This window comes from Protomyctophum parallelum, assembly GCF_964188405.1.
Source record: "Protomyctophum parallelum genome assembly, chromosome: 8".
Taxonomy (NCBI): Eukaryota; Metazoa; Chordata; class Actinopteri; order Myctophiformes; family Myctophidae; genus Protomyctophum; species Protomyctophum parallelum.
The window spans coordinates 27,297,869-27,324,151 of NC_139703.1; the positions used below are offsets into that span (position 1 = coordinate 27,297,869).

At 44.4% G+C, this 26,283-nt stretch overlaps 1 protein-coding gene across 6 annotated transcripts in view; it reads right to left on the reverse strand.

Moving 5' to 3' along the window:
• The window catches only part of cadpsa (Ca2+-dependent activator protein for secretion a), a gene marked incomplete at its 5' end in the record, with an annotated part of 137,839 nt that overhangs the window by 73,207 nt on the left and 38,349 nt on the right, over nucleotides 1–26,283 (reverse strand). For all 6 annotated transcript variants that reach the window (XM_083771339.1, XM_083771338.1, XM_083771337.1 and 3 more), the window contains 3 exons: nucleotides 4,054–4,175; nucleotides 5,390–5,623; nucleotides 6,501–6,581. In XM_083771339.1, coding sequence (XP_083627465.1) covers nucleotides 4,054–4,175; nucleotides 5,390–5,623; nucleotides 6,501–6,581 — 437 coding nt within the window. The remainder of the gene's footprint in view (nucleotides 1–4,053; nucleotides 4,176–5,389; nucleotides 5,624–6,500; nucleotides 6,582–26,283) is intronic.

Here is a 26,283-nt window from a genome sequence, read left to right on the forward strand (position 1 = left end):
TAGAAGCTACCACTGACTGAGCAACTTTCACATACGCACGATCAGAGCACATGCTGCTCTCATGATCCATTTGCAACAAAACTCAATTTAAGCAGGCAACCATAAACCATATGTGAATCTGTCAGCATTTGTGTATGAGATAAAATAGAGAGACACAGAGAGAGAGAGAGAGAGAGAGAGAGAGAGAGAGAGAGAGCGCTTTGAAACTGCTGCTGTATATACGAGACGGATGAGCTGACTGACTCCTTCTGTCAGCTCTCCTTGCTGTACGTCTCTCTCACACTCACAAACACACACACACACACACACACACACACACACACACACACACACACACACACACACACACACACACACACACACACACACACACACACACCATAACTATGACACACACACACACACACACACACACACACACATGTATGAAGTATGAACACATGCGTGTGCACAGCCGCACGCACACATGCACACTAACTGAAGGAATGGCTAATTTGTGTCATCCCCCCTGCTGTCACACACACACACACACACACACACACACACACACACACACACACACACACACACACACACACACACACACACTACCCTAAAGGAATGGCAGCTTCATTAGAGCCATCTTCCAAGCAGCCTCTCTCTCTCTGCTCCTGCATTATATGATCTGCATGAGGCAGAACAGCAAAATACTGCAAAACAACCGATGTGGACGTAATGAAAGTGTTCAAGGTACAGAGAGATGGGCTCGCAAACACACGATAATGAATCACCGTCATTAACTCAACCTATCCTCAACAACCGTGGTTCATTTTCCTCAGAGCTTAAACATGGACTCCTATAAGACCCCAGAAATAGAATCCATGGCCTCCAACAACACGACGACTAGATTATACAACAGGTCGTTCTGCGGGAAGCAATCTGATTGGTTGAAACAGCTTTCTAGCCGTGCTTAAACCACAATAATGGCATGGCTAATCAAAACAAAGGATTCAGCCGTGCTTGTCTCTCAAGAGCACAGCAGACTCTATGTGGCTATAGGCTAGCTAGTTTCTTGGGACATTTGTGGTCCTAGTGGCTATACATCTGTCATTGAAAAAAAAAAAAATCAGCGATTATCTTAGTTTTAAGGGTAACTGTTGTATAATTGCAATAAATCTGGCATCTATAACATGAAGAAAACAGCATCTAAGCTTGACCTAATGTAATTTTACTTCAAATGGACGGACGGCACTGCCTGGTAATAAGCACTGTTAATGATTTGTTTTTGGCTTTTGTGCCTCTTTATTGATAGTTACAGTGAAGACAGACAGGAAAGAGGGAGATAGAGAAGGGGAGAAACATGCAGCAAAGGTCGTCATGAACAGGACTCAGGCCAGAGCCGATATGTGGCATGCGCCCGGATCACTAGGCCAGCGGGCGCCCCATCACGTTAACTTTTATTTTAACCATTATTTTAAACTGCAGCTGTTAAAAAATAGCTGATCTACAAGCTTGTAGCGTGGCACCGAGTGCTGCGCTACGAACTTGTAGATCAGCTATTTTTTAAACAATTTGGAAAATGTGCAAATGTATTCTTTCATAGCGAACGTTTTTAACTCATATCGTTGCTTCTGGGGGGTCCCTGGAACAACATATTTCCAGATGGGGGTCGCCGGGCCACATACATATAATTCTGGGGGTTCTTGACATGAAAAAAGTTTGAGAACCACTGATATAGAAACATAGGTTTTTCAGAAAACTGTTTTGTAGAATCTGGTCTCACTCCTAAATGGGTTAAAGATGCTTAGATGTAAGTGCACTTTATGTGCCATAACAGTATATTGCAGTATACTAGCCTACAGGTATAAATCTTCATCTTCCTTCATATTTTTTTCATTTCGCAAGAAGAGTTCTTCTGCATTGGGATCAGATGGATGGTAAAACCTAATTATTCTACTTGAATATTTGATGTTCTGTGTTAGACCAGCAGATGGCAGTCTTCATGCATCTTTCAGATGATCATTTTGGGTATATGTGTGTGTGTAAATTGCATTCTTTTTTTGGCAGTCCACTTTCAGAATAATTTACCACTGCTTCTTTTTTAATTCGATCAAGTCTTCATGTGATCATTGGCAGATCCAGACCATGAATGAACAGAACATGTAGCATAATTTGTGCATATTGTACATGGACATACACCATTAAACACTGCATTCGGCTATGTGGGTGTGTGCCAATGATGTGAGCACTTGTCCATAAAGCCAAAGAACAATCACTAAGTTTGATAGTCAGTACACAGCCACGGGGGTTCATAGCCTTGTGTGTGTTGTTCCTCGTGTGTTGTAGTGCTGTAGGTGATGTGTTTATTGGCTGAGTAATCGTTTGTCTTTCCAGATGTCTACAATTTATCCTCCCACGCACCCGTGATACCTCGACTCAACTCAAGGCAAGCGATCACACACATTTTCTTCTACAATAGCAGACAGAACAAAGACAAATGCAGCTCATAAATAAAACATGGACGGAGGAAAGAGAAGTTTTGCATTATATTTGAGAGGAAACCACTCCCCTGACAGCCAATGATGAATGCAGAGGCTTGGCCAGGAAGTGTCTAGTTGTTTCTATAATACATACTGTAATGAAGTGAAAATTTCTCTCATTTCCTACGCTTGCTTCCAGTCGTTGTGCTCTGTCAGGGGATTCTGCAAATCTCTAACCAATTGACTTGGTGACTTGACTTGGTGAGTGAAGGGCATGCAGAGGAAGTTCTCTGTCTCTCACTCTCTCATGCTTCTCATGTTTTTTATGCACAATGTTTACTGGGATACCGCCATGGTATAGCCCTGGCAAGATCTACTCCTGGAAAATGGGGCGTGGGCATGATGTTGTGATTGGTGCCATTTGTTGTTTGAAGAGGCAGTGTGTGCGTCAATTTAACAAAGGTGCAGACGATCAGAAATCAGCAGAGAGTGATCGACGTTTGCACTACTCTATGCCGAATTGAAGTGGACTCGGACCCAGACTTTTTCCTCCCTGGAAATAGAAACGCCTGGCTTTCCGAGGCTACTCCGACTCAGACCCATCAGTGCAATAATAGACATATTACTGGCGTGTCTGTATATTACAGGGAACTGAGGGAAGGAAGCCACAGAAGCTTCACAGTGTGTAACAGAGCCGACTTTCAGTACATAGATCTATGATTCCAATCAGAGGCAGGTGGGTCACAAGTCTTAGTCACTTGAGTGGCAGCGTGCCTCCAGGTCGCTCCAATGAATTGCAGCGGCCAATGAGGTATCTAGTTATTTTATATGGGTGCAATCACAGGACACCTGTTCCCGCACCCTTTCATATACCTACCCTGGCCAGTGGCCACTCCAATTCTCCCCCCTGGCTCCCAAGCTCTGGCCGATCTACAAGCTAACAAAGCAAGACGGAATGCAAGACTTTTTGAGTGGTACTTTAGCTGGATGCTTTTGCGTGACATTGTGAGCTTGTAGATCTGCTATTTTCAAATGGTCGAAATGTAGGGCTGAAGTGGTTACTGTATGTTTTGAAATGTAACTAGTAACTAAAGTTTTCAAATAAATGTAGTGTAGTAAAAGTACAATAGTTGCCTCTGAAATGTAGTGGAGTAGAAGTAAAAGTATTGTAAATTTGAAATACTCAAGTAAAGTACAAATACCTCAGGGTGTCGGCGAAACATTATCCACAAACCGTGTGAAAGAGGAGGTGAGGTGAATCACACTTGATTGAATACTTAGCCAGGGAATATGGAAAAAACTCTGAATGTCATAGCATTTGAGATCATCAGAATGCATAGATAAGCTGTGCTATTAATTCTTACTGTGTGCACACAGTTGCACACTAGCACAGGTTGTGGCCTGCCAGTCCACAAAATAAAATGAATTAATATTGACAATGCCACTACTTGCATGCATGACTCATATAATGTCAGTGCCAGTCAGTGGTGGTTTCAAAAATCTTTTGAAAACAGCAAATCTACAAGCACACAATGCGGCACATTGCGCTCGTGTGTGTGTGTGTGTGCGTGTGTGTGTGCGTGCGTAGACATACGTGGGTTTCGAGGCCTCAGCTTGGTCTGTCTGCAGCTTGTGTCCCCCCTCTACCTCCATGGTGCAGTACACAATCCTGTTGGGAGCCAGAGACTTCAGGCCTTGCACCTCCACTATCACCACCTGAAATAGAGACCGTCCGGAACAGTTCAGGCATGAATTGAATCTCTCCCGGTCAGAGAGTGTCACTGTCAGTGCTGTCGTCAAACTATAGAAGAAGCAAGTGTACTAGTATTGTCGATCATGAGGAGCTCATTGGAGATGTTGTCTCGTTGTTATCGAGGAGGAGGACAATGTGAACCACTGGTGGTGGCATGCAGTGTCAATCTGTCAATAATTTTTTTTCTTTTTTGGTGGGCTAAATCTAAAGCGAGTTGTAGGCCTAGTGGCCTACTACAAAAGACGAAAAGCAAGTTGATGATGAGGAGATTATTTATTGGGGACTTTGTTGGAGGATTTGTAAATTGTTGTGGAGGACCAGGAGAAAGAGGAGGAACGGGAAGGTAAGCATTTACTATTGTGTGTTCTGATGATTTGCCGGCTGCTGCCAATGTTAATATAGACCTCCTACTGTCTTATTGTTTGTGCTCTGACTGAGAGTTGGCTGCCCCAACTGAACTTGGATATTATTGTTTTGTGTTCTGGGCTGGCTGGTCGGGCTGCGCTCGGCGGCCCACTGCGATATAATATGGCTTATAGGTTTCTTTCTGTGCCTCTGTTGTGTAACGTTCTATGGCCGCTGTCACTGTGCCAGTGTGCCAGGGTTTCTGTGCCATACCATAGCCTGCTGCGTGGCAATTCTGCATTTATTTTATTTATATCATTCAAAACAGATTGCCGTTACTGTTACTACTAAGGCCTAATATGTGCTGTATCACAGTATCAGCTAAGCCTGGTTAATTGCTTGCGTCAGACGTCAGTTTGTTCATAACTTGCGTGTGGAGAGGGAAAGAAAACGCCACTTTTTCCGCATGAAAATGCACTGCTACTGTAAATATCTCCCGTGGCCATGTTCACAGGTGTTACCGACTAATGAAGGTCAAACAAGAGTCAGGGTGCTGCTATTGTGCGTGTTGGCTCACTGGAAACACTCTAGTGTTCCAAATGTACGGGTGTATAACTCTGGGAGTGTACAAATGGATCCATTTGGTTCCATTTGTACACTCAGAGTACAGAGTTATGGGGGTCCTTGAAATTCAAAAGTTTGAGAACCACGTACTGCACACTAAACGGAACAGAGCCTTACTTAGTATCATCTGTAACACCTGTGAAGGAAGTATAGGGAAGTAGTTAGAGTTATTCTGTGTGCATATAGAGCCCATTAACCCCGTACTGACCTCCAGAGTGAAGGAGAGGACCACGTCGGACTTGGACAGGGTGTTCTCGTCCTCCTGGCCCATGTCCATGATGGAGGTGTTGTGGCCTCGCTTCAGCTTCTGCAACTTGAACTCTCCTCCCTTGGAGACCGGCATGCTCTCCAGGTTGGCCATCAGCAGGTTGACGGAGGAGCGGAGCTCTTCGATGTACATGGCCTCCATTTCTTTGGACACGAATTTGGGGAACTTCCCACCCTGCGGCCAGAGAACATGAAAGCCATTAATCATCTTTTTGCTTTCCAGATTCATTGCATTGTAATTTAAAATTATATGCAACGGGCAAGTTCTGACCAAAACATCCGATTGGTAAACTGGTTGTGGAGTGAGTTTCAGAGGGGGGTTCCTGGCAACATTACGTTACTTAATATAGCGTCAAAATCAGTTTAACCACTTTAACCCTTGGCTTTTCAAATAGCCCGACACCAATTGACACCGTAAGCTTGTAGGCTATTAAAGGAAGGAAAAAAACAACCCAAAAGAATACATATACAGTAGGTAAACTCAATACACTGCCGATGTGACTCATTGTTTTCCCAGGTACTGTACGAGTCATATCCCATGTATTTACAGGTCTGACACACTGCAAGCGTAAGAGGCACAAGCGCACATAGCTCCGTTCTATTTTGGAGCATCGACAACGTGGCACAGACCATCCAGGAGTCCTCGGAGCAACGCAGAAAGATAACCTCTTATTATTGCTTGACGCACAGTCAGTAGGCCTATACTGCATGTCACTGTTGTCACAATGTTTGCATCAGTGACACTTTGAGTATGGCTTACGAATAAAAGTTCCTAAAGAAAGTTGCTCTCATGGCCTTCAGAGCAGAAGTCCACTGGTCATAATACTACAATAATTAATTGTGTTGGTATTATTACACCTTGCATTCGAGTATTCTGTTTATTTGTATTTATTTTGGAATAACTTTACCTCCATTGCTATTTTTGTTAACATCAGTCCTATGGATCTAGACAACTGGTAGGCCTAATGTTCTGTTCAACCTGGTTATACTGTACACAGGTAGCCTATGCAGATAATAGCCTAATATGAAGGGGAAACCAGAGGTTACTTTACCCTGGCTATCTGGTCAGCCATTTGCAACCGTCCATCCAGCTCTCTTCTGATCTGGGCAGCCTGCTCATCAGGGTTGTCCAGCTGCAGAAACAAAAACATCACATGGTACACATTAATTTCACTACGCACGCACGCACACGCACACGCACGCACACACACACACACACACACACACACACACACACACACACACACACACACACACACGACACCTTGCGATCTGAGCTTGTACTGCAGATCTGCTATTTTTGGTGTGTGACACCAAGTGGCAGTGCCCAACTAATTTCAGCTGAATCTGTAACAGATTTCAAAAGTCCCCTGGTTGTTATAACATTATTTAACATGATATACCCCCGGCCAAACTATACGTGGGAGTAAAGTTGGCTCGCCTGTTTTATACCCCGGGGTATATTGTGGGCTAGCTTCGGTACCCTGCAGGCTTTATTTTCGTTCGCATTCGGCTCAAATTCTGGGCTTTAACCCCCAGTTTGACGGAGGTATATTCTTGGCCGTTACACCGGTGTGCAACACCACACAAACAACAAAAAACTTCCATCCCACTGAGAGGAAGACCTCAATAATGCCTCACCCCCACCCCCCGACATGACCCCCCCCCCCCAAGAAATCTTCACAACTTCACAGCCCCATGGTGCGCCACAGCAGTAGGCGGCAGGCCTCCTCATAATCACAGCAGAGTGATTCCCCCTAGGGAATTGTAGCTAGCAGGCATCAATAGCGCACATCTCCCACTCTGGCCTTATTGCCAGTACTCACACAAGCCTAGACTAAAATTAGAGGCTTGAGATCAATCTGATAACAGCATGGAACTCCTCAGGGCCTCACCCCAGGACTATGATCAATACTCATAGTCACAACAGCACTGTCTTCTGATTAACAAGGTTATGCAAGACGTGCGTGCGCGATTGAGAAGAAGTGCCAGTGTAGTATGTGTGCATGAATTCTGCAGTGTGTGTTCACATGTGAGTGTTTTGGAGTTTGTGCGCGAGCAGTTGGCGAGAGGAAGGGATATGATCTTCCCTGCTCCTCTCCAGATGACAAGCCAGCCAGCGTGCACGCACGCACGCACGCACGCATGCACACACACACACACACACACACACACACAGGAATATACAGGAAATAGAATAGAATTCCACGCTTCCACTGACTTCCCTCTTAATTGGAACCACATTCCAAGAGCCAGGGAAGAAGAGAGAAACCAGCACTGTCATACAGTGAATATCTACCTTTTTTCCCCCCACTATTTTCATCTCTGGGACCCCAATCTACTGGCAGGCTCGCAGCGCAATGATCATTGCTATTTTCCAACCGACACAGTTGGAATTCTTACCAGTATCCATGTACCATAGGGATTTTGTATTTATAGTTATAGAAGATCATCACATCTTTGATTGATTGATTATTTTATTAGACAATAAAATGCAAACAGTACATGGTACAGTCAAATTAAGGCTCAAAGCACATTGGTCCAAAAGGATAGCACCGAAGAAAGACCTTGCAGTCTTGTTTCCATTTGAGTCCCGCATGCATTCATTCACAAACACACAACAATGACAATAATCGAGATATCTCAACAACATGATAATACAGGTCGAAGTACAAATAAATCAAAATACAAATAAATCAATCGGAGGGGTGTATAAGGAGGCAGTCACCTTCTCTCCTGTTGACCTGCTGACCCTTACTGGGAGGGATAGGTGAAATCTCAGACCGGTTTTTAAAGGAAGCCAGTGATTTGCTTCTTTTGAGGGAAGGGGGCAGCTAGGGTATTCCACATCTAAGTGGCAGTGCTGTGGAAAGTGAATTTACCCATTATTTGTTCTATATGTGGGTGGCACCAGATCATTATTTATGCTCCCTCTAGTGTTGTGGCTGTGCTCTAACCACCTACCTCTAACCACCTACATGGGGTTAGCTCTTGTTAGCCAACCATTACATCATGGGAAAATGCTGATTTGCTGTGCACTGTACCTGGTAACTAAATAAATACAATTAGGTGTGACCTGGCATAATACTATCACAGCACACAGTCAAAAAGCAACTGCGTTTTAGTGCAGCTCAAAGTTAGTGTTAACTGCTGGCACAGTGACATCGCAGATAACCTTACTAATTAGATGTGTTTTGATTGCAATCAGTGTGCACGCTTGTGAACCCACCTATGTAGGTGAATCTTAATCCAAATAACACACAACACATTATTTGGATTAAGAAGCGTGCACACTGATTGCTATCACAATGATTGCATTCTCAATCCATCCGATTTCAACAGAACTCTCCGCTTCAACCATTTAGATTACATTTCAGAGACTCAGCACTGAGGTTGAACAAAAGCTTCTAGGGCAGTTAATTTGTCAGCAATAGACATAATCATAACCGTGACTTGTGGGCAACGTCACACCATCACTCAATGTGTTTTCATACGTAAGCCATATCAACCCTTATTTGACTACTTTGCCTCACAGCAAAAACATAATGATAGAAAAAAGAAATGCTGACCAGTTGGTGGGATGCGTTTTCAATGTCAGTTGCTTTATATGCACAGTAACCTTTCCATTTAAGTAAAAATTAAGTACCCATGGCAGGACATAGAATAGAATAGACAGAACACGAGTCCAGCAATTGAGGAGCAGCAACCATGATTCACAGCCAACTCTGAGAAGGAGTCGATAAAGCAATTCCTGCTACAGCCAATGGATAATGAGCACAGAAATCCCCATGGCATCTGTTTGAGGGAATGTGTGCTTGTTCATGTGTATAGCCAGCTAATTTGTGTGTGTGTGTGTGTGTGTGTGTGTGTGTGTGTGTGTGTGTGTGTGTGTGTGTGTGTGTGTGTGTGTGTGTGTGTGTGTGTGTGTGTGTGTGTGTGTGGTAGTAGTACAGTATTCATGTGCACATGCCTGTAAATTATGTACTTATTGCAATATTATTTTTCTGTCTCCGAATTCCCAATGGAAACATGCTGGTGTCATTTCTAAAGTAATTAATGGCCGACAGTAAGTACAGCAGGCAAGGAGGCGTGACGTGAAGGACTGTACATACTGTAGGCCCAGCCAGTGGGTCCACGTTAGCTACATTAAAGGTATATTCAGTGATTACACTTAATTCAAATATCACTTGTTTTGTTGTGATAATCCTCCCTACTATAGAGTGTGCTGACCATATAAGGAGTTCCTCCCTGTCCCCAGTTAACCCCTGGCGGTCAAAAAACATTAGGTTTCATTTTTGGCTAGGTGGCCCAGCCTTCATCCAATCAGGATAGACAGGGGCCTTCCGCCAATCATGATCGAGCGGGGGCGGGCCTTGGCGTGTGTGCTGTTGGCCTGTCCCCCCCCCCCCCCCCACTGTAGTGCGTGCATGTGCACATCTTGTTACCGGGACGGCCCGGGTTTTTTTCCAAATCACTGAATGCTCCTTTAAAGCCTGATATATACTTACAGGACAAGAGTTCTAAGTTCAATTCCTTTGTACATGTCATAGTGGGAGAAAAAATAAGCTGGTGAACATAAAGAAGGTCCAAGGCAGCTCAGTTCAGGAAGAAAATATTTTATTCCATCAAGAAGCAAGGGTTAAAAAACACAGTTCACCCTGATGAACTTGACCCTGATGAAGGCCTCCGGCCAAACGCGTTGGCGAACTGCGTTTAGCCCTTATTCTGTGATGGATTTTTTTTTTTTCTACTTGAACTGGCCCTGGCCAATTGTGAAATTGAGCCATTTTGAAGCTGCATGGAAGCAATACAGGCGCTTGTAAAGTTCAACCAAAGAGTGCTACATTCGCCAACAGAACATTTCAAAAGACATACTGTAACAGGAGCTCCAACATAGCTACTGTAGTAGGCCTGTCAAAAAAATCGATTCGAGTTAGAATCGCGATTCTAATGCTGTCCGATTCAGAATCGATTCTCATTTTCCAAAAATAAATTTCTTTTTTTTTTCTTGCACAAATGTACCTGTGCATGCAATGCATTATGGCCTGGGTTTCTGCATAGTGCATTTACTACCAGCTAAGCTAAGCCTGCCAATTGTATTCATTTTACACCTGTTTTAATACTAATGTATTGTTCTGGTATTGAGTGAGAAGAGATTTTGTAACTTTTGTACTGGTTCAAATTTGTGCAAGCTAAATAAATGAGACATGTTCTTACTCTTGGATTTAACCTTTGTGTGTTTAAATCATTCAGTTGATAAAACCTTTACAATTATACAAGCTTTTTACTAAATGTACTCTGCTTTCATGCCAGAAGACTGGAGTAGATCATGCTAAAATTCTATTTAATTGTTTTTAATAAAATAAAATAAAACTGATTTAGAATCGAACAAAAATCTTTTTTGAATTGAGAATCGGAAAATTCGAAAAGATCGTTTTTGAATCGAATCGTCACCCCAAGAATCGGAATCGAATCGAATCGTGGGACACCTAAAGATTCGCAGCCCTAAGCTAGGTGACATGGTGGGGCCTGGCTCTCACCCGACCTTAACTCATGCTTCCTTCATGCCTGATTGTCCAAGTTGCTCCTTTACACCTGACAGGGGGGGGAGTTTCCCTGGTTGGACGGAACCCGTGGAAGGAACACGTTATTCCAACCAGTTCCTTTACCCTCCATCAGGCGCCCCGGCTGGCCAGGGGGAGGCAGTTTAGTGACCAGGATTACTGCATGTTTTTTGTGAGGGTACCTACCCTAGGGGACACGGGGAGAACATGCAAACTCCACACAGATAGGCCCTTTTGCCAACCCCGCCTTCGGGTATGGGCACTGATGACGCGGAGGAGGAAACACGCCGCCAGCACCCACAGCGTCCCGAGCGGGAATCGAACCCAGGACCTTCTAGCTGTGAGGCGACAGCACTACCAACTGTGCCACCGTGCCCCTTCAAGGCCCTATTCTAGTGTATTTTCTGTTTTCACTCTACATTAAATATCGCCACTGAAAGTATAGCCGGCCGTTAATTGGGAGCTTGTCGATCTGTTATTTTCTGCTAGAGTTTTCCCCAGCATACGGATGCAGGGGTTTATGTTGCTTAAGTATCAGGTGTAACTGTACACATACTGTATAGGAAGGGTGTTACAGCTCAAATCATCCAACATTTTACTGTCTCACTCTCTTCCTCTTCAATTAGTTTAAAATGTCAGAGAGCTTTATTGGCACGACATGTTTAAATACTGTAACTGCCAATTACAGTGCATACACTTCACTTCACGGTTACAACGGGTAGACTACACTGACAACGGATATTTCATAACATGGTGGGGCATGTATTCCCAACTCCCGTTCCCAACTTGCATCGTTCCTGCATCGTTCCTGGCAAATATTGCATTGTTTCAAAGTCAGAGTTGATATAGCCTGCCAGTGTTTATGACATTGTTCAGGCGTTGAGGGGGTTAGCCATTGTCCATAGGAGAAAAATGTGATGACAGGCAATTAAAAAGGATTAGCTTAGTGGTGGAAAATAACTAAGTACATTTACTCAAATACTTCACGAAGCTTCAGTCTCTAATCAGGCTTTTCAATACTTTATAGCAGGGATGTCAAACTCAAATACACAGTGGGCCAAAATAAAGAAATTGGTACAAGTCGAGGGTCGGACTGTGTTTCAACACACGGGACATTTTTGGGGAGAGGGGTATAGCTGAAATTTGACCACAAGTGATATACTTTCACTGCTGATCAATAGTGAAGAGAAGACGCTTGCGGGCCCTCGATACACGTGTGACAATGCACTCGCAGTGCATTGTGGGACTTGTAGTATTAAAGTGGTCCGTGCAATATACCAGAGGGCCAGTTCTAATACTAATTAAATATCATCCCGCGGGCCAAAGATAATTCATTCACGGGCCTGATTTGGCCCCCGGGCCTTGAGTTTGACATATATGCTTTATAGATTCCTACTCTATACGACTACTACATCTCAGAGGCAAATATTGTACTCTTTGTAACAGTAAAGAATTGGAATTCTTCTTCCACTGCATGGTCCCAGCGAGTCAGTTCTGATATAAAAAAATACATCCATATATGTGTATTATTCCATCAAGCTCAGAGCATGGCCTGGCATATGAGTCAGGTGGGTCTGCTAACCCATTCTGAACGGGAACCCATTTTGGTGTTAGCATCATGTTATGCTTTAGCTATTGAAAAATAGCAGATCTACAAGCTCATAGCGCGCCACCGAGTGGCGCGCTACGAGCTTGTAGGTCTGCTATTTTTGAAAGATCGAAGAACGACTGACATCTTTAGAATCTGATCTCAGGTCAGAATGGGTTAATCAGACCAGTGTGTGTCCAGTGGAAACCTCGTATGAATCTGATCTCAAGTCAGAATGGGCTAATGCCTGAGGGCATCTGTCACAGACATCCGAGAGAGGTATGGGTAAATCTTCAATAATCTAGCATTACTAAAATGGATCCTATGAAGTACATTGGGCTGAACGAGGTTAAGCCACGGACAGGAGGAGGACGACGCGTTCATTGCATTTAGCGCATCATCCCAACCATTTATCTGATAATGTGACGACCGGTTCAGTCTCCCAACCTGTCTTGATCTTATGCAGAGCATGTGTGGTCACTGCTGATGAGAATATATGAAAGCGCTCTTTAACAAGTCAGTATAACTGCAAGAACATGGTGAGGCTACGGAAATTCTAATGTTGTGGATTTTGCAACGTTACAAATTCGGAAATACCTCGATAGCTGTTGAACCGATTGTTCAAAGCTAGCAAACAAGTCGTTAACATAGGCAGGATATATAGGCCTTGTCTACACCAGGCAAATCTTGAATAAATGTAGTTTATTGTTACAAATAGATGTAGCAGCTAGAAGTAGTGTCAGATAAGTCCACAAGGACTGTTGTCTAATTTGTTGCCAGATTGTCAAGATGGTGTATTGGTTTAGAGGAGTACTTTCTAGGTTTAAACAGAAGGTCGCTGTATACAGTAACCCATATATGTCAAACTCAAGGCCCGGGGGCCAAATCAGGCCCGTGAATGAATTATCTTTGGCCCGCGGGATGATATTTAATTAGTATTAGAACTGGCCCTCTGGTATATTGCACGGACCACTTTAATACTACAAGTCCCACAATGCACTGCGAGTGCATTGTCACACGTGTATCGAGGGCCCGCAAGCGTCTTCTCTTCACTATTGATCAGCAGTGAAAGTATATCACTTGTGGTCAAATTTCAGCTATACCCCTCTCCCCAAAAATGTCCCGTGTGTTGAAACACAGTCCGACCCTCGACTTGTACCAATTTCTTTATTTTGGCCCACTGTGTATTTGAGTTTGACATCCCTGCAGTAACCTGACTCCGCCAGATGGAAGAGACGCTTCTTCACAACGTACTTCCATCTGGGATCTTTGCCCAATCGCTGAAGAAGGCCGTCTCTTTTTTCAAGCTAATTGACAGGTGATTGGAAGGGACTGCATGTCAATCATATTGATGCGTCTACTACATGATGTATATGGCAGCTGTACCAGCAGGAAAGTAAACAACCCCCGCAAACGACAAAAGCGTTAGAAGAAACGAACGCCTGATATAATTATAGCTTCAACACTTTTTTAGAAACACCTCACTATTGTGTCGGTTGTGTGGGTCATGTCTTCGCTTGCTTTCAAGAATAGAAAACGATTTTTCAATTTTATGGTGATAGGAAGTACAATTGCAACAACTAGGCACTTCTCGATGGATGTAGCGAGTGGAAGGAAACGTTATTCCAACCAGTTCCTTTCCCCATCAGGCGCCCCGGCTGGCCAGGGGGAGGCAGTATAGAGACCAGGATTACTGCATGTTTTTTTTGTGAGGGTACCTAACCTAGGGGACACGGGGAGAACATTCAAACTCCACACAGAAAGGCCCTTTTGCCAACCCCACCCAGGGTATGGGCTCTGATGACGCAGAGGAGAGAACACGGCCCCAGCGCCCACAGCGTCCCCAGTGGGAATCGAACACAGGACCTTCTAGCTGTGAGGCGACAGCACTGCCGACTGCTCCACCGTGCCACTCCAGTAAATATCTATGAGTGTGCTTTCCTCCACGCTGACACGCCCGAAGAACGGGTTTAGGTTGGAGCCAGAAGATGATAATTATGACACTCTAGTCTAGGCCCTCTCCACCACTATAAGAATAGACAATTATACTAGGGCAACCCATGTCCCCACCTGACACAACAGTGGTCACCAGGTTGATTCTTTAGTCAGGATTGGTGGGTAGTCTCTGGCTCACAAGTCACTTTGAAAGGCCCCTGATTTAGAACATTGCAGAGAATAATTGACTGGATGTTACCTTTAGTAGCAGAATGACTGACGTACAGGGGGACAGTGGAGTGAGTGTGTGAGTGTCAGTGAAGCTCTGCGAAGCTGTGCTTCTTGTGGGGAACTCTGACTTGGACATGTTTCTGCCTCAGTAAACACGCTACTTGTCTGAGCCTGTTGTCATGGCTACAGGTTCTCCCAATCGACTCCTAGCCTGCCTTTTTTTAAATGGCTGCACACACGCTCTCACGCACGCACGCACATATTTGTATAGCTACTATGCTAGTGAGGACATCAACAATACAAAGGATGGTATAATTTTGGGAAATTTCTATGCCTAACACTAAGCGCGAAAATAGCAGATCTGCAAATTTGCAACGTGTTGCAGAACATTGTTGAACGTGTTGAGCATTGGCTGTCAGTGTTTACAATAAGGTTCATCATATCACAAAAATGTGAACTGAGTGGTGCAACTCCCCTCCCCCCCTCCTCCTCTCTCTCTCTCTCTCTCTCTCTCTCTCTCTCTCTCTCTCTCTCTCTCTCTCTCTCTCTCTCTCTCTCTCTCTCTCTCTCTCTCTCTCTCTCTCTCTCTCTCTCTCTCTCTCTCTCTCTCTCTCTCTCTCTCTCTCTCTCTCTCTCTCTCTCTCATTAGCAGGCAACAGTGCAGCACGTGCAGCACTATCTCTCTCTCCGTTTCTGGCACAACAGTGCCCCTACTGGTACTAATAGTCATACTGGTGCTCATTAACGTCACATACATAGGCGGACACATAGGTGAACCAACACATAGGTGAACATGGACATTGCTGTTCCTTGGAGTGGTTGCACCACTCAAAAAACATATAGTGATGGGAGATTAATCTGCGAACAAATCGGATTGATTAATCAATCAAACCGATTAATTAATCTGTCCGATTAATCAGTCTGTCTTTACAGATAAACAAGCCCAAAGTAACAGCTTGAACTACAAGCTCACAATATCCTATACTACAAATGAAAACATGTGAGCAAAAGGTGTCCGCAAAATTTGTGAGCAAAATTCGCCAGGTCTATGAAAACGAGCCCACAAAAAAATGCCTTTCACCACGCTACTTACACACACTACTCGCTTACAATTCGCGAACCTGGCAACACTGTACCGTCTTCTCATTGGAGCCTCTGCTCCAAACCAGCTCATCCTGCCCCCTCCTTCTTTGGCTGCTGTGCCGGACCATAGACTGTAAAAAATAGTACCGGACAGGCGAACACTTCACCACACCATCGAGTCATCGACAAACACCACGTCGTGTAATGGCCCCTACACAGTGGAGGAGTTTTACAGTTGTCGGCGACTCATCACATCGTTGTGCATTTCACACTGCAGCAGTGTTTTCTTTTTAAATCGTCTGTCATTATATCTTTGTGGCTTTCACACTAAACGATTGATCGCTGAGTCTCTCTCTCTCTCTCTCTCTCGGCATGCCACACACACACAGGAATAGCCATGCAGGCTACACAGGGCGGCGCCGCGGCATGTAGCGAGACAGGACGTTATAATCTTGAGTTTCATTAAATAACTCTGTCTTTCTCCGCACGCGCGCACACAACATTATTCAAGTGAAATGCGTAACGGCAATATTGGGCTAATATAGGCTACCCATATGTGGGTAGCCTACAGGGATTTACCGACGGAATTAATATATATATCTATTCTAATCATCTATACCAGGGGTGCCCACACTTTTTTTTACTTTCAAAACGACCAGCTCAACAACATATACCCATTACCCACCAAATAAAACTATCATCCTATTGCTGACTGAAAATAGTTACAAAATGTAATTGAGGGGCTTTTCATAGGCTATACATACAAGTAAGACGCGAAAACGCGTGAAGCGAACGCAGCTCGTAAATTGCAATAACAACAATTAGAATAAATTACGTACTTTTTTTTTCTTTTTAGTTAGTAAATGTTTTAAGTTTTCTACTGTGTGTGTGTGTGTTTGTGTGTGTGTGTGTGTGCTACAGCTGCGCCCTCTGGTGGCGGGCGGGTGGTGTCACAGTGGGACAGACAGACACACACTGACAGAGACAGACACACAGACATGATCTGCAGGGTCTCATAGTTAGTGCTCACTGAGTTCGCAATAAGACAAACGCACATGGAATGGGAAATAGAGGGGGAAACATGAAAATGGTAGGGTTTTTTTGGGTATTTGACTTTGCTACTGATGATTGTACGCAACAACAAGTATTGCATTGTGTGTTTGAGCTGACAGGCCCTTTTTGATGTCAATCAATCAAGTCATCTCAGGTCATCTCAAGCGGCAGATGCAAAAATCGTTTTTTATATTAAAATTATATATATTTTTAGAGGCATGTCATGTGGTCTACCTGCAAAGCCTTTGTGATCTACTGGTAGATCGTGATCTACCTTTTGGGCACCGCTTAACGTCAGATCAGGGGTTTTGTCGGCGAGCGCCAAAAATGCTCCCGACAGCATAATCGGAGCAAATACCGGGCAGTGTGTACGAGCCATAACGTGTTGACTACACTACACTAATAAGGACACATAATAATAACTAATAACCCATCCGTTACTACATGTGCACTCCCGCAATTTCCTTCTTCCCATAGTGCGCTGCAACGTAACTCTGGGATGAGCGGCCCGTCAGGGCCGCGAAATTCTAGTTATATATAAAGGTATTTAAGTTAAATCTGACATGCCTAAGACTGCAGTGCAGTTACATGTATTTTTCAGAATGGACAAAATTATTCAACATCGATAATATTGGTTATCAGCCATAACAGCAATTAATTATATCGGTTATCGATATCATCCAAAATGTCTCATCGGCACATCCCTATAGTTTGCCATTGTTCTTATAGTAGTGGTGTGTGGACTCAGCCATCCACTTCAGTCAGAACTATATATTTAAATCTAATTAATCGATATATTTATAGTTATCGGTATAGTTATCATTCTTGTGGTGTGGAAGGTTGGTCCCCGACTCATACAGGGATGACTAACTGTCACACGTCAAACACTAACAGGCTTGGCTTCCACAGGCTATTCCCAACTCTCCTTCTCTCTTTCACTATAGCCTGCATTCACTATTACTCTCCTAACTTCAATTCACTATCACTCCCCTCCTAACCTGAGTTGAGTTCACTAGCACACATATTGTATGCCCCCCCCATGCCACTCCTATTTTCCCTTCTCATGTACATGTTCTATTCCTTGTGTCCTGCTCTACCTTGTTGTCTGTCTCCCTCCTCTTGCTGTTCTGTCTCCTTTCCCTTCACCACCGCATAGATCTTTAACCTATTTAGGCCTGACCTCAAAATGTAAAAGAATATTCTAAAATCCGCCAGTTTTCTGAAATAAATATTTTCACGATTTTTCAAAGATTTGCAGACCTACAAGCTACGAGCTTGTAGGTCTGCAATTTTTCAATAGCTAAATTATAACGTAATGTTTAAAACACCAAAAGGGGTTCCCGGCTCCCGCCCAAAATGGCCTCTTTGCTTCTCCCCTCCCCTGCCATTCTCCTCTCCTTTGATATGAACACATAGACATTACAATCTCCTTTGGAGGGATTAGCACACCAAAAACAAACCCTGACACCACATGTGATTAATAGAGAAGCAATCACTTGTCTGTTGCCCCTGAGTCACGCATGGGGACAGCAGCTGACAGGGCCCTCCTGTGCTTGTGTTTACAATCACCATGACAACTAGAACAAAGGCACAGGGGGAGTGTGTGTGTAGGTGTGTGTGTGTGTGTGTGTGTGTGTGTGTGTGTGTGTGTGTGTGTGTGTGTGTGTGTGTGTGTGTGTGTGTGTGTGTGTGTGTGTGTGTGTGTGTGTGTGTGTGTGTGCGTGTGTGTGCACGGCAGAGGAAAGGTTTCACATAGGTCTACAAGATGAAAGGACATAGCAGCAGACTTAAATATGTACACAGACTCAAAGACAGAAAAACAAACAAACTGTTTCTGTTCTGATATAAAACAAGAAATGACAATGACAGATAGATTTGGTCAATGTTCCATATATATATATATATATATATATATATATAGAGAGAGAGAGAGAGAGAGAGAGAGAGAGAGAGAGAGAGAGAGAGAGAGAGAGAGAGAGAGAGAGAGAGAGAGAGAGAGAGAGAGAGATAGCATATAATAGCATATCTACAAGCCCCAAAGTGAGCTTATAGATCAGCTATTTGTGCACCAGGGAGCAACTAAGTATACATGAGGCTATATATCTCAAGAGGAGCTGTGCTGAAGGAAGTCAAAGACTTCAAGTACCTGCAGGCTCATGGGTCAACTCAACCGAGCAAGACCTGAAAGTGAGGAAGGCACTTGAACGGAGGGCCCTGAATGGCATGACCAGTGTGTGGAACTTATTTTATATATACACGCAGCGGTGGAGTCTGTTCTCCGATGCGGCAGTGAAGCCAACCCTGCAGCCAACCCTGCAGAAGTCTCGAGTGCTACAGCAAAATGCCGCGTGCAGTACTTAACATCAGCAAGAGTGCACACGTTATACTAACAGGATACTGCATCAGGGAATACCAACCAAAGGGTGAGCCAGAAAATAGCAGCCAGGAGAATGAGACTAGCAGGACACTGCCAAAGACTTCAATAACTGCCAGCCAGCAAACTGGTGCTGTGGGAACCAACACGCGGGTTTCGATCACGAGGTCCCACGCCAACATACGTGGATGTACTGAAGAAAGACGCAGGAGCACAAAGTACCAACAAACAGGCCAGATGTATGGAGAACCGGGATGACTGGAAGCGACGATGGAGGACTCGTCTGAGGACGACCTAGAGAGAACTAGAAAAAGTGCCCTTCTGGGCACAGGTCTCCACCAGGATAGGAATGTAGGACATTGCAGCTTGCCTTCATCTGGTGGTTGGATAAAAGGGCAACAAAAGTAAACTAGGGAGTTGGCATACAAAGTTATCCACAGATCCGTGCAGTTAGAGGTAAAAACTGTTTTCGGCCAGTTATAGCGCCACCTTGAGGCTGAGTTGAAATTGTTCATGTGGCATTTCTTCCTCGGCCTAGTGGGAATGTGCGTGCACAATTTGACGGAAATCACGCGATGTGTTCATGATTTGCAGCATTTTGTTTGAAACTGAGCACTCCTGTGAACTTTGGAAGCCAATCTTAACCAATCAGGATGGAGTCTGAGAAATCTGAAAGACCCGTTTCGTTGAATGGCTCTAGAGAGACTGTGTACCAATTTGCGCGATGTTTGGACAAAATCTGTAGGTGTACTGTGCAAAAACCTGTTTTGCACAAAGCGGCCTCCTGGTGGCGCTATAACAGGCCGTCTGGAAAGTTTGGGGCAGAGGTTCATCGTTGGCATCCAGGGAGTGTGTGTGCAAAATTTGGCATCGACCGGGTTAACGGTGGCCGAGATTAGCTGCTCACGGACACACGGACAGACGGACGGACACACACACACACGGACGGACGGACGGAGTGCAAAACATACTCTCCCCCCATGCCTTCGGCCTGGTGGAGACAATAATACCTCAACCTAACTACTAAATGTCTAATCCTATAACCCTTACCCCAAACTGAATATTTTTCTTATTGTAAACCTTGGTCCTCACTAGTATAGTAATGCAAACGCACACACGCACGCATGCACGGGTCGCACACACACACACGCACACACACACACACACGCACGTCACACATGCACGTCACACACCGCACAATTGTGAGGCAAAGCTGGACAGAGGAGATTGTGCTTCAAAGCTGTTTTGACAATAACAGCGACAGCGTCTTTGATGGTGATGATCATTTTGGCCCCGCCTTTCTCGTTCGTCTAATAGGCCCACATTTATGCACAGCGAACGAGGGTTTTGCAGCTTCATTGTGTGAGTGCACTTGTTTGTGATTATCAAATGCAGCACATCCTCGTTCCTTGTGTACCTGTCATTAACATGTCCCATAGGATGAAAGGCATTGTGCTCAGCAACTTGACACATGGGTAGGGTAGGGAGACTTTTTCCCCAAACCCCAGACCAGGACCCATAATCAGATAACCCATTCAAAACCGGGCAAGCATGAGTCCTTTTAGATTTTAGTGTTGGCTATTCAAGCTCACCTGCAGGCTTGTATACATCTGCTATTTTTGTACATTTTGTTTAAGTACATTTTAAGTATGAGCTGAGAACTGCTGAAGGCAGTTGTGGAATCGATCTCCAGTTTTAATGGGTTCAATCCTAAAATAGCTGATCTATCAAGGTCACAGTGTGTTGTGATTATATGACACGATGTGAGCTTGTGACTTTTGACAATTTCTTTGACACATTTTAGAATTGATATTTTCACCTGCTGTTTTCATCAGGTTCATTCATCATAGCACTTAGCACACCTGCTGTTTTCATCAGGTTCATTCATCGTAGCACTTATTAGCACAATGGTTCCCAAAGTGGTCCCCACCTATATAATAGTTAGGAACCAAATGGACCCTTATGGGTCTGTAACTCTGAGAGTGTACAAATGGAATGGACCTTTGTACACTCTCAGAGTTAAATTAACTCTGATTTTACAATATACTGTACATTGGGGGTTCCAGAGATAGAAATACTATTAAATGGGGGTCTAATGCATGTCAAACTGGCGGTCCTTGAAATAAAAACGGGTTGAGAATCACTGCTAGAGCCGTAAAGAAATCTTCTCTTATGGGTGTCCTTCATGGCATATCTTTTCAAATGGGGGGTCCACGGGCTAATTAGTGTCAATTTGGGGGTCCTCAACAAGAAAAGGTTTAGGAACCACTGATTGCGTCCTCACCATCGTCTTCAATGTTTGTGTTACGCAACGTTTGTGTTTACACAAACGCTCAAAATTGTCCATTCATTGTCAACGGTTTGTGTTAGCACCCCTCACAAACTAAGAAAACGATTGCAGTCGTATAATCCTCAGAGCTGTCCGAGTTGCATAACGTATTTAATATTTTAATATCGCACACGGCAATCTGCCATGCTGAAAGGGAAAAGGTCACAAACATGAATCCTAAAATCACATTGTGGGCGGGGCTTGACCAACTCCGCCTCCCCCCGGCGGCTGCCTGCAGCCATTAGCTCCTCTCTCTCTCTCTCTCTCTCTCTATGACTGTGTGTTGTCTGCTCTGCTTTCCATTCTGACCGGCTGGAGGCTTTCAGGGAAAGAACACTCAGCTGCTGACTTCACCGCACCCATAATGGCTCAAACCCACATCTGATAAAGAGGAAGGCACCCACTCTGTTCTTCCACAGGGCCGACGTATCCGCTGCCATGGCCCGCAATTCAATTTGTCTCCTAGCTCAAGCCATCATTACTGCCCGAGGCACATTCATCAAAAGAGATGGCCTTTCCCTTTCTGACTCCCAACGCGGCGTACAGTACAGTGTGTTAGTTTGTTACCCGTGTAATCATATCATTGTTGCCGTTCTGAGGCACGTACTGGGCCTGATAAGAGCTAATGGCGGATTGGCAGGGGTTCACAACATGCATGGCGTGTGCATGCATGTTGTGAACCCCTGCCAGAGACACAAACTCAGCATGGTCCTATACCCGTGCAGCGGTATAGGGACAGTCATTTTGTTTTCCTGTCCACAGAGAAGTATAAGCGTACATGTTTTGCCAGCCCAAGTTTGTGTGACAATAGGGGTGCAGCTAGAGAGAGCGGTTCAGCGTCAAATGGCTCTCTTTCTTCCAATGCGTGGGCGAGACTATAATGGCTCCCCTAATGAGGGAAGCAGCTTCATGCTTATCACCCACGTGGTGGGAGGGGAGGCCCCTGATCATCATCTAGTTCAAAAGCAGCCCCAAAGCAGATGCCAAGACTGATGGGTTGAACCGGTTCATAATGGGGTCATTGACTGGTCACAAGGATTACGTTTCATTGGCAAAGGATATCATTTAATAGAGGGTTGGTCCATAGGGACAATGGTTTAACCACTTAAGCCCTATTTACTTCATTGTACAGTATGGTGAAAAGCGGAAATAGACGTTCCATATATAAGCTCACAATGTGATGCCGTGGCCACAGTCCACGGCAAGCCTTGGGATCCTTTCTAGCTGCTGGCTATACACATTGCCACACAGAGAGAAGACACCGACGCTGCAGACCTCTAAACGTATTCTTTCATTTAGGGCCTTACGTCCCCAGTCCTCACACACTGTGTGTTAAGAGTGGGAGGGCGTTTCCATGTATATCAAACAGCTTACTGTAAACATCATCTTCTGGCCTGCACCGGTGGCATAGCGGTCCGCGGGCACCTATAGACTACAATAACATTGTGTCGTGGGTTCGAGTCCCGATCCCAACGCCATTTGTTGCGTGTCACTCCCCATCTCTCTCTCTCTCCCCATTTCCTGTCAGCCTACCAATCTATCAATGAAGACATAAAAGCCCCATCCCCCCCCAAACAAAATAATTATCATTCAGTCCACAGCAGTCACTCAGTCCACATGCATCATTTACAGATTCAAGTACACAGTTCGTTGTTCCTTACTTAGATTAACTTTGTTTTCAAATATGATGCTTTGTATGGTACCGTTAATATTAGCCTTGCAGCAATATATAAATAAAAAAAAGATACATCATTAGTCCTTCATTAGTCCATTTTCAATCTGATGGCGGTTATTTGCCCTCTATAGAGCACCGCAGTCCCTCCCCCTTTCAGAAAAACGAGTGGCCCAGGAAATGAAAACCCAATGCATTCTCCCATCGGCACTTCTTATTTAATTTATTTAAAGACGGTTACGCCGCGGACAAAGCCAACTCGGATCGTGACAAATCATGACAATGAACACAATGTTTTGGGCCGATCAAATAATTTATAAGACGAAAAACAAAACAAATAGTGTTGTCTCCTGACTTTCTTTTCTTCTTTCTATCCTCCCAACAGCTCTGAAGACATCCTCAATGTTGACATTATCCCCAAAGTCAATTTCTCTCTTTTACCATTACAATATGAAAGGTACTACAGTATAGCCACCTACTTAGTTCTGGGATGATCAGCAATACAAATGATATGCATTCCATGCACATCTCCAAAAGTTACGGCATACCAGTATTTACTGTATACACAGCACATAACTCAAAGTCTGCAAATACTTATGTATTGCCGTCTGCGCGCACCCCTGGAAATGGACTAATGTTTTATATACTGTAGGCTACACAGATACAAATACAAGATCGTGGGTTCGTCAGTTCTTGTTTGGTATAATGTTTAGTAAGATGCACTAGCGCAGTAATACTTTTCAAGGATTTTAGCTAGCCACAAACTAATACAAGGTAATATGATTTTTGATCAATTTGAAATGTAGGAATATTTTAACATTTTTTTTTTACATTTGACATGTAACGTGTCTGGATGGGAACCTCTTTTGGTTTTGGCATTATGTTATGCAGATGAGCTTGTAGATCTGCTATTTTTGAAAAATCGTGAAAATGTGGTGCAAATATTTGAATATATATTCTTTCAGAGCGAACGTTTTTAACTCAAATCTTGGCTTCTGGGGGGGGGTCCCTGGAACAACATATTTTCAGATGGGGGTCGGAGGCCAATTACATATAATTTTTGGGGGTCCTTGACATGAAAATGTTTGAGAACGACTGACAGAAACATAAGTTTTTCAGAAAACTGTCTGGATTTAGAAGACATTTGTAGAATATTGTCCTCGGGTCAAAAATGGGTTAAGGATTGCTTAATACTATGTATCCGATACAGTATGTGTTAGGTAGTATACAGGATCCAAGGCTATAACTGAGATTATTCTCACTCTCAGTCACAACCAGTCCTTCTGGGAAGTCCCTGTGTTCTGAGTAAATATGGCACAGGCACAGGAGAAACCAGTGTATATACAGTACATCCAAACCATGTGGAAAGGAGTAACCACGAACAATAACTGGCCCCGGATAGCACTACTGTAGCAGCGTCATCATCAGTAGAAAGCAACAGCCAAGACACCACGAATGCATCCTCTCATCCATTGCCCCTTAACCGCGCTTGTAGCTTTTCCACTCTTCTATTAAGACACAGCAAGACAGAGACAGTTTCCTCGGCTCACAGCTCATTAATTCACAGTGGTAACTGAGGAGGAAACTGTACATGACAAGGAGAGCAAAGAGGGGAAATGTGGCTGACAGTGAACACGCTAGACAAGTTTCATTGCGGAGCACCTCCCCGACCCGAACATCAGGGCCCATCACTGCCGCTGCAGTGCCGGAGAAGAGATGAGTCACACTGCTGCTCTTCGGGAGGGAGGTGAGCTTTTGATGATTGTCTTTCCAATATCATAAAGGGCACTAGCCTTCCACAAATACTGAAATAATAACACAAGTATACTCCTACAAGAATGAGCCAAAGGAATGTTCACGGTGAAGGTTCACTATCGCTATACTGCACGCATGTCCCGAGTTCTCTGCCGGAACAAGAACCACCACACGGCCACACTTTCCCCCGTGCTCACCAATGAAATACTTTGAGCGGCTACCGAAAGCCCATATCATAAATACATTTGCGTTAATTCCACGCCCCCTTCTTCCGTAGCATTGTGCTACGCTATAACACTGTTTCCAGTTCTATCTCCAAAGGTGACGGCGCTCTACGTGCCTCCACGCCCCTCACGCGACATTGACCTCTGCTCTGGCATCAATGTAGGCTGCTTTCACCACCTTCAATGTGCTTGCATATATATTCTTTTACTTTATTTTCGCCAATATTGCCCCTAGCATCGCGCCACAAATTCCTTCGTCAATGCAGTGCAATGCATGTTGGGTTACAGGTGTGTGGTGGGAAGCCGGACTGCCATTACCTAATGTTTGATTAAATGTTTTTATCCCACGATTTTGCAACCAGTGGAGAGTTTCCCCGGGCCGGACGTAGTGAGTGGAAGGAACATGTCATTCCGAGCAGTTCCTTTCACCTCCATCAGGCGCCCCGGCTGGCCAGGGGGAGGTAGTTTAGAGACCAGGATTACTGCATGTATTTTGTGAGGGTACCTATCCTAGGGCCTATAGGGGACACGGGGACAACATGCAAACTCCACACAGAAAGGCCCTTTCACCAACCCCACCTCGGGTATGGGCACTGATGACGCACGCGGAGGAGAGAACACGCCGCCAGCGCCCACAGCGGGAACCCTTCTAGCTGTGAGGCGACAAGGCTCCTCGTAGCCTGCCCGGCACACCAGACACACTATAGACCAGTGGTTCTTCTTCCTTCCTCTATACGGCTCAACACATGCAGTGCACAATAAAATCCCTGGTGTAAATGTATCCATTTGTAACACAGAGTGTACACATCTGTTCTTCTTTTTTTCTTTTCTTTTTCCTTTTCCATAAAGGTCACATTTAGCACAATATCAGAGTTAAATGAACACAGAGGATTTTCCTCTGTGTGTCTGCCCTGCTCAAGCATATAACAATGGTGGCTTTCGGCACTGACAAAAGGCTAACTGATTACCTGGCCTTCTTCAGCCTTCCTCTCAGAGGTGGCCTTTGACTGGACACACTATTACCCCA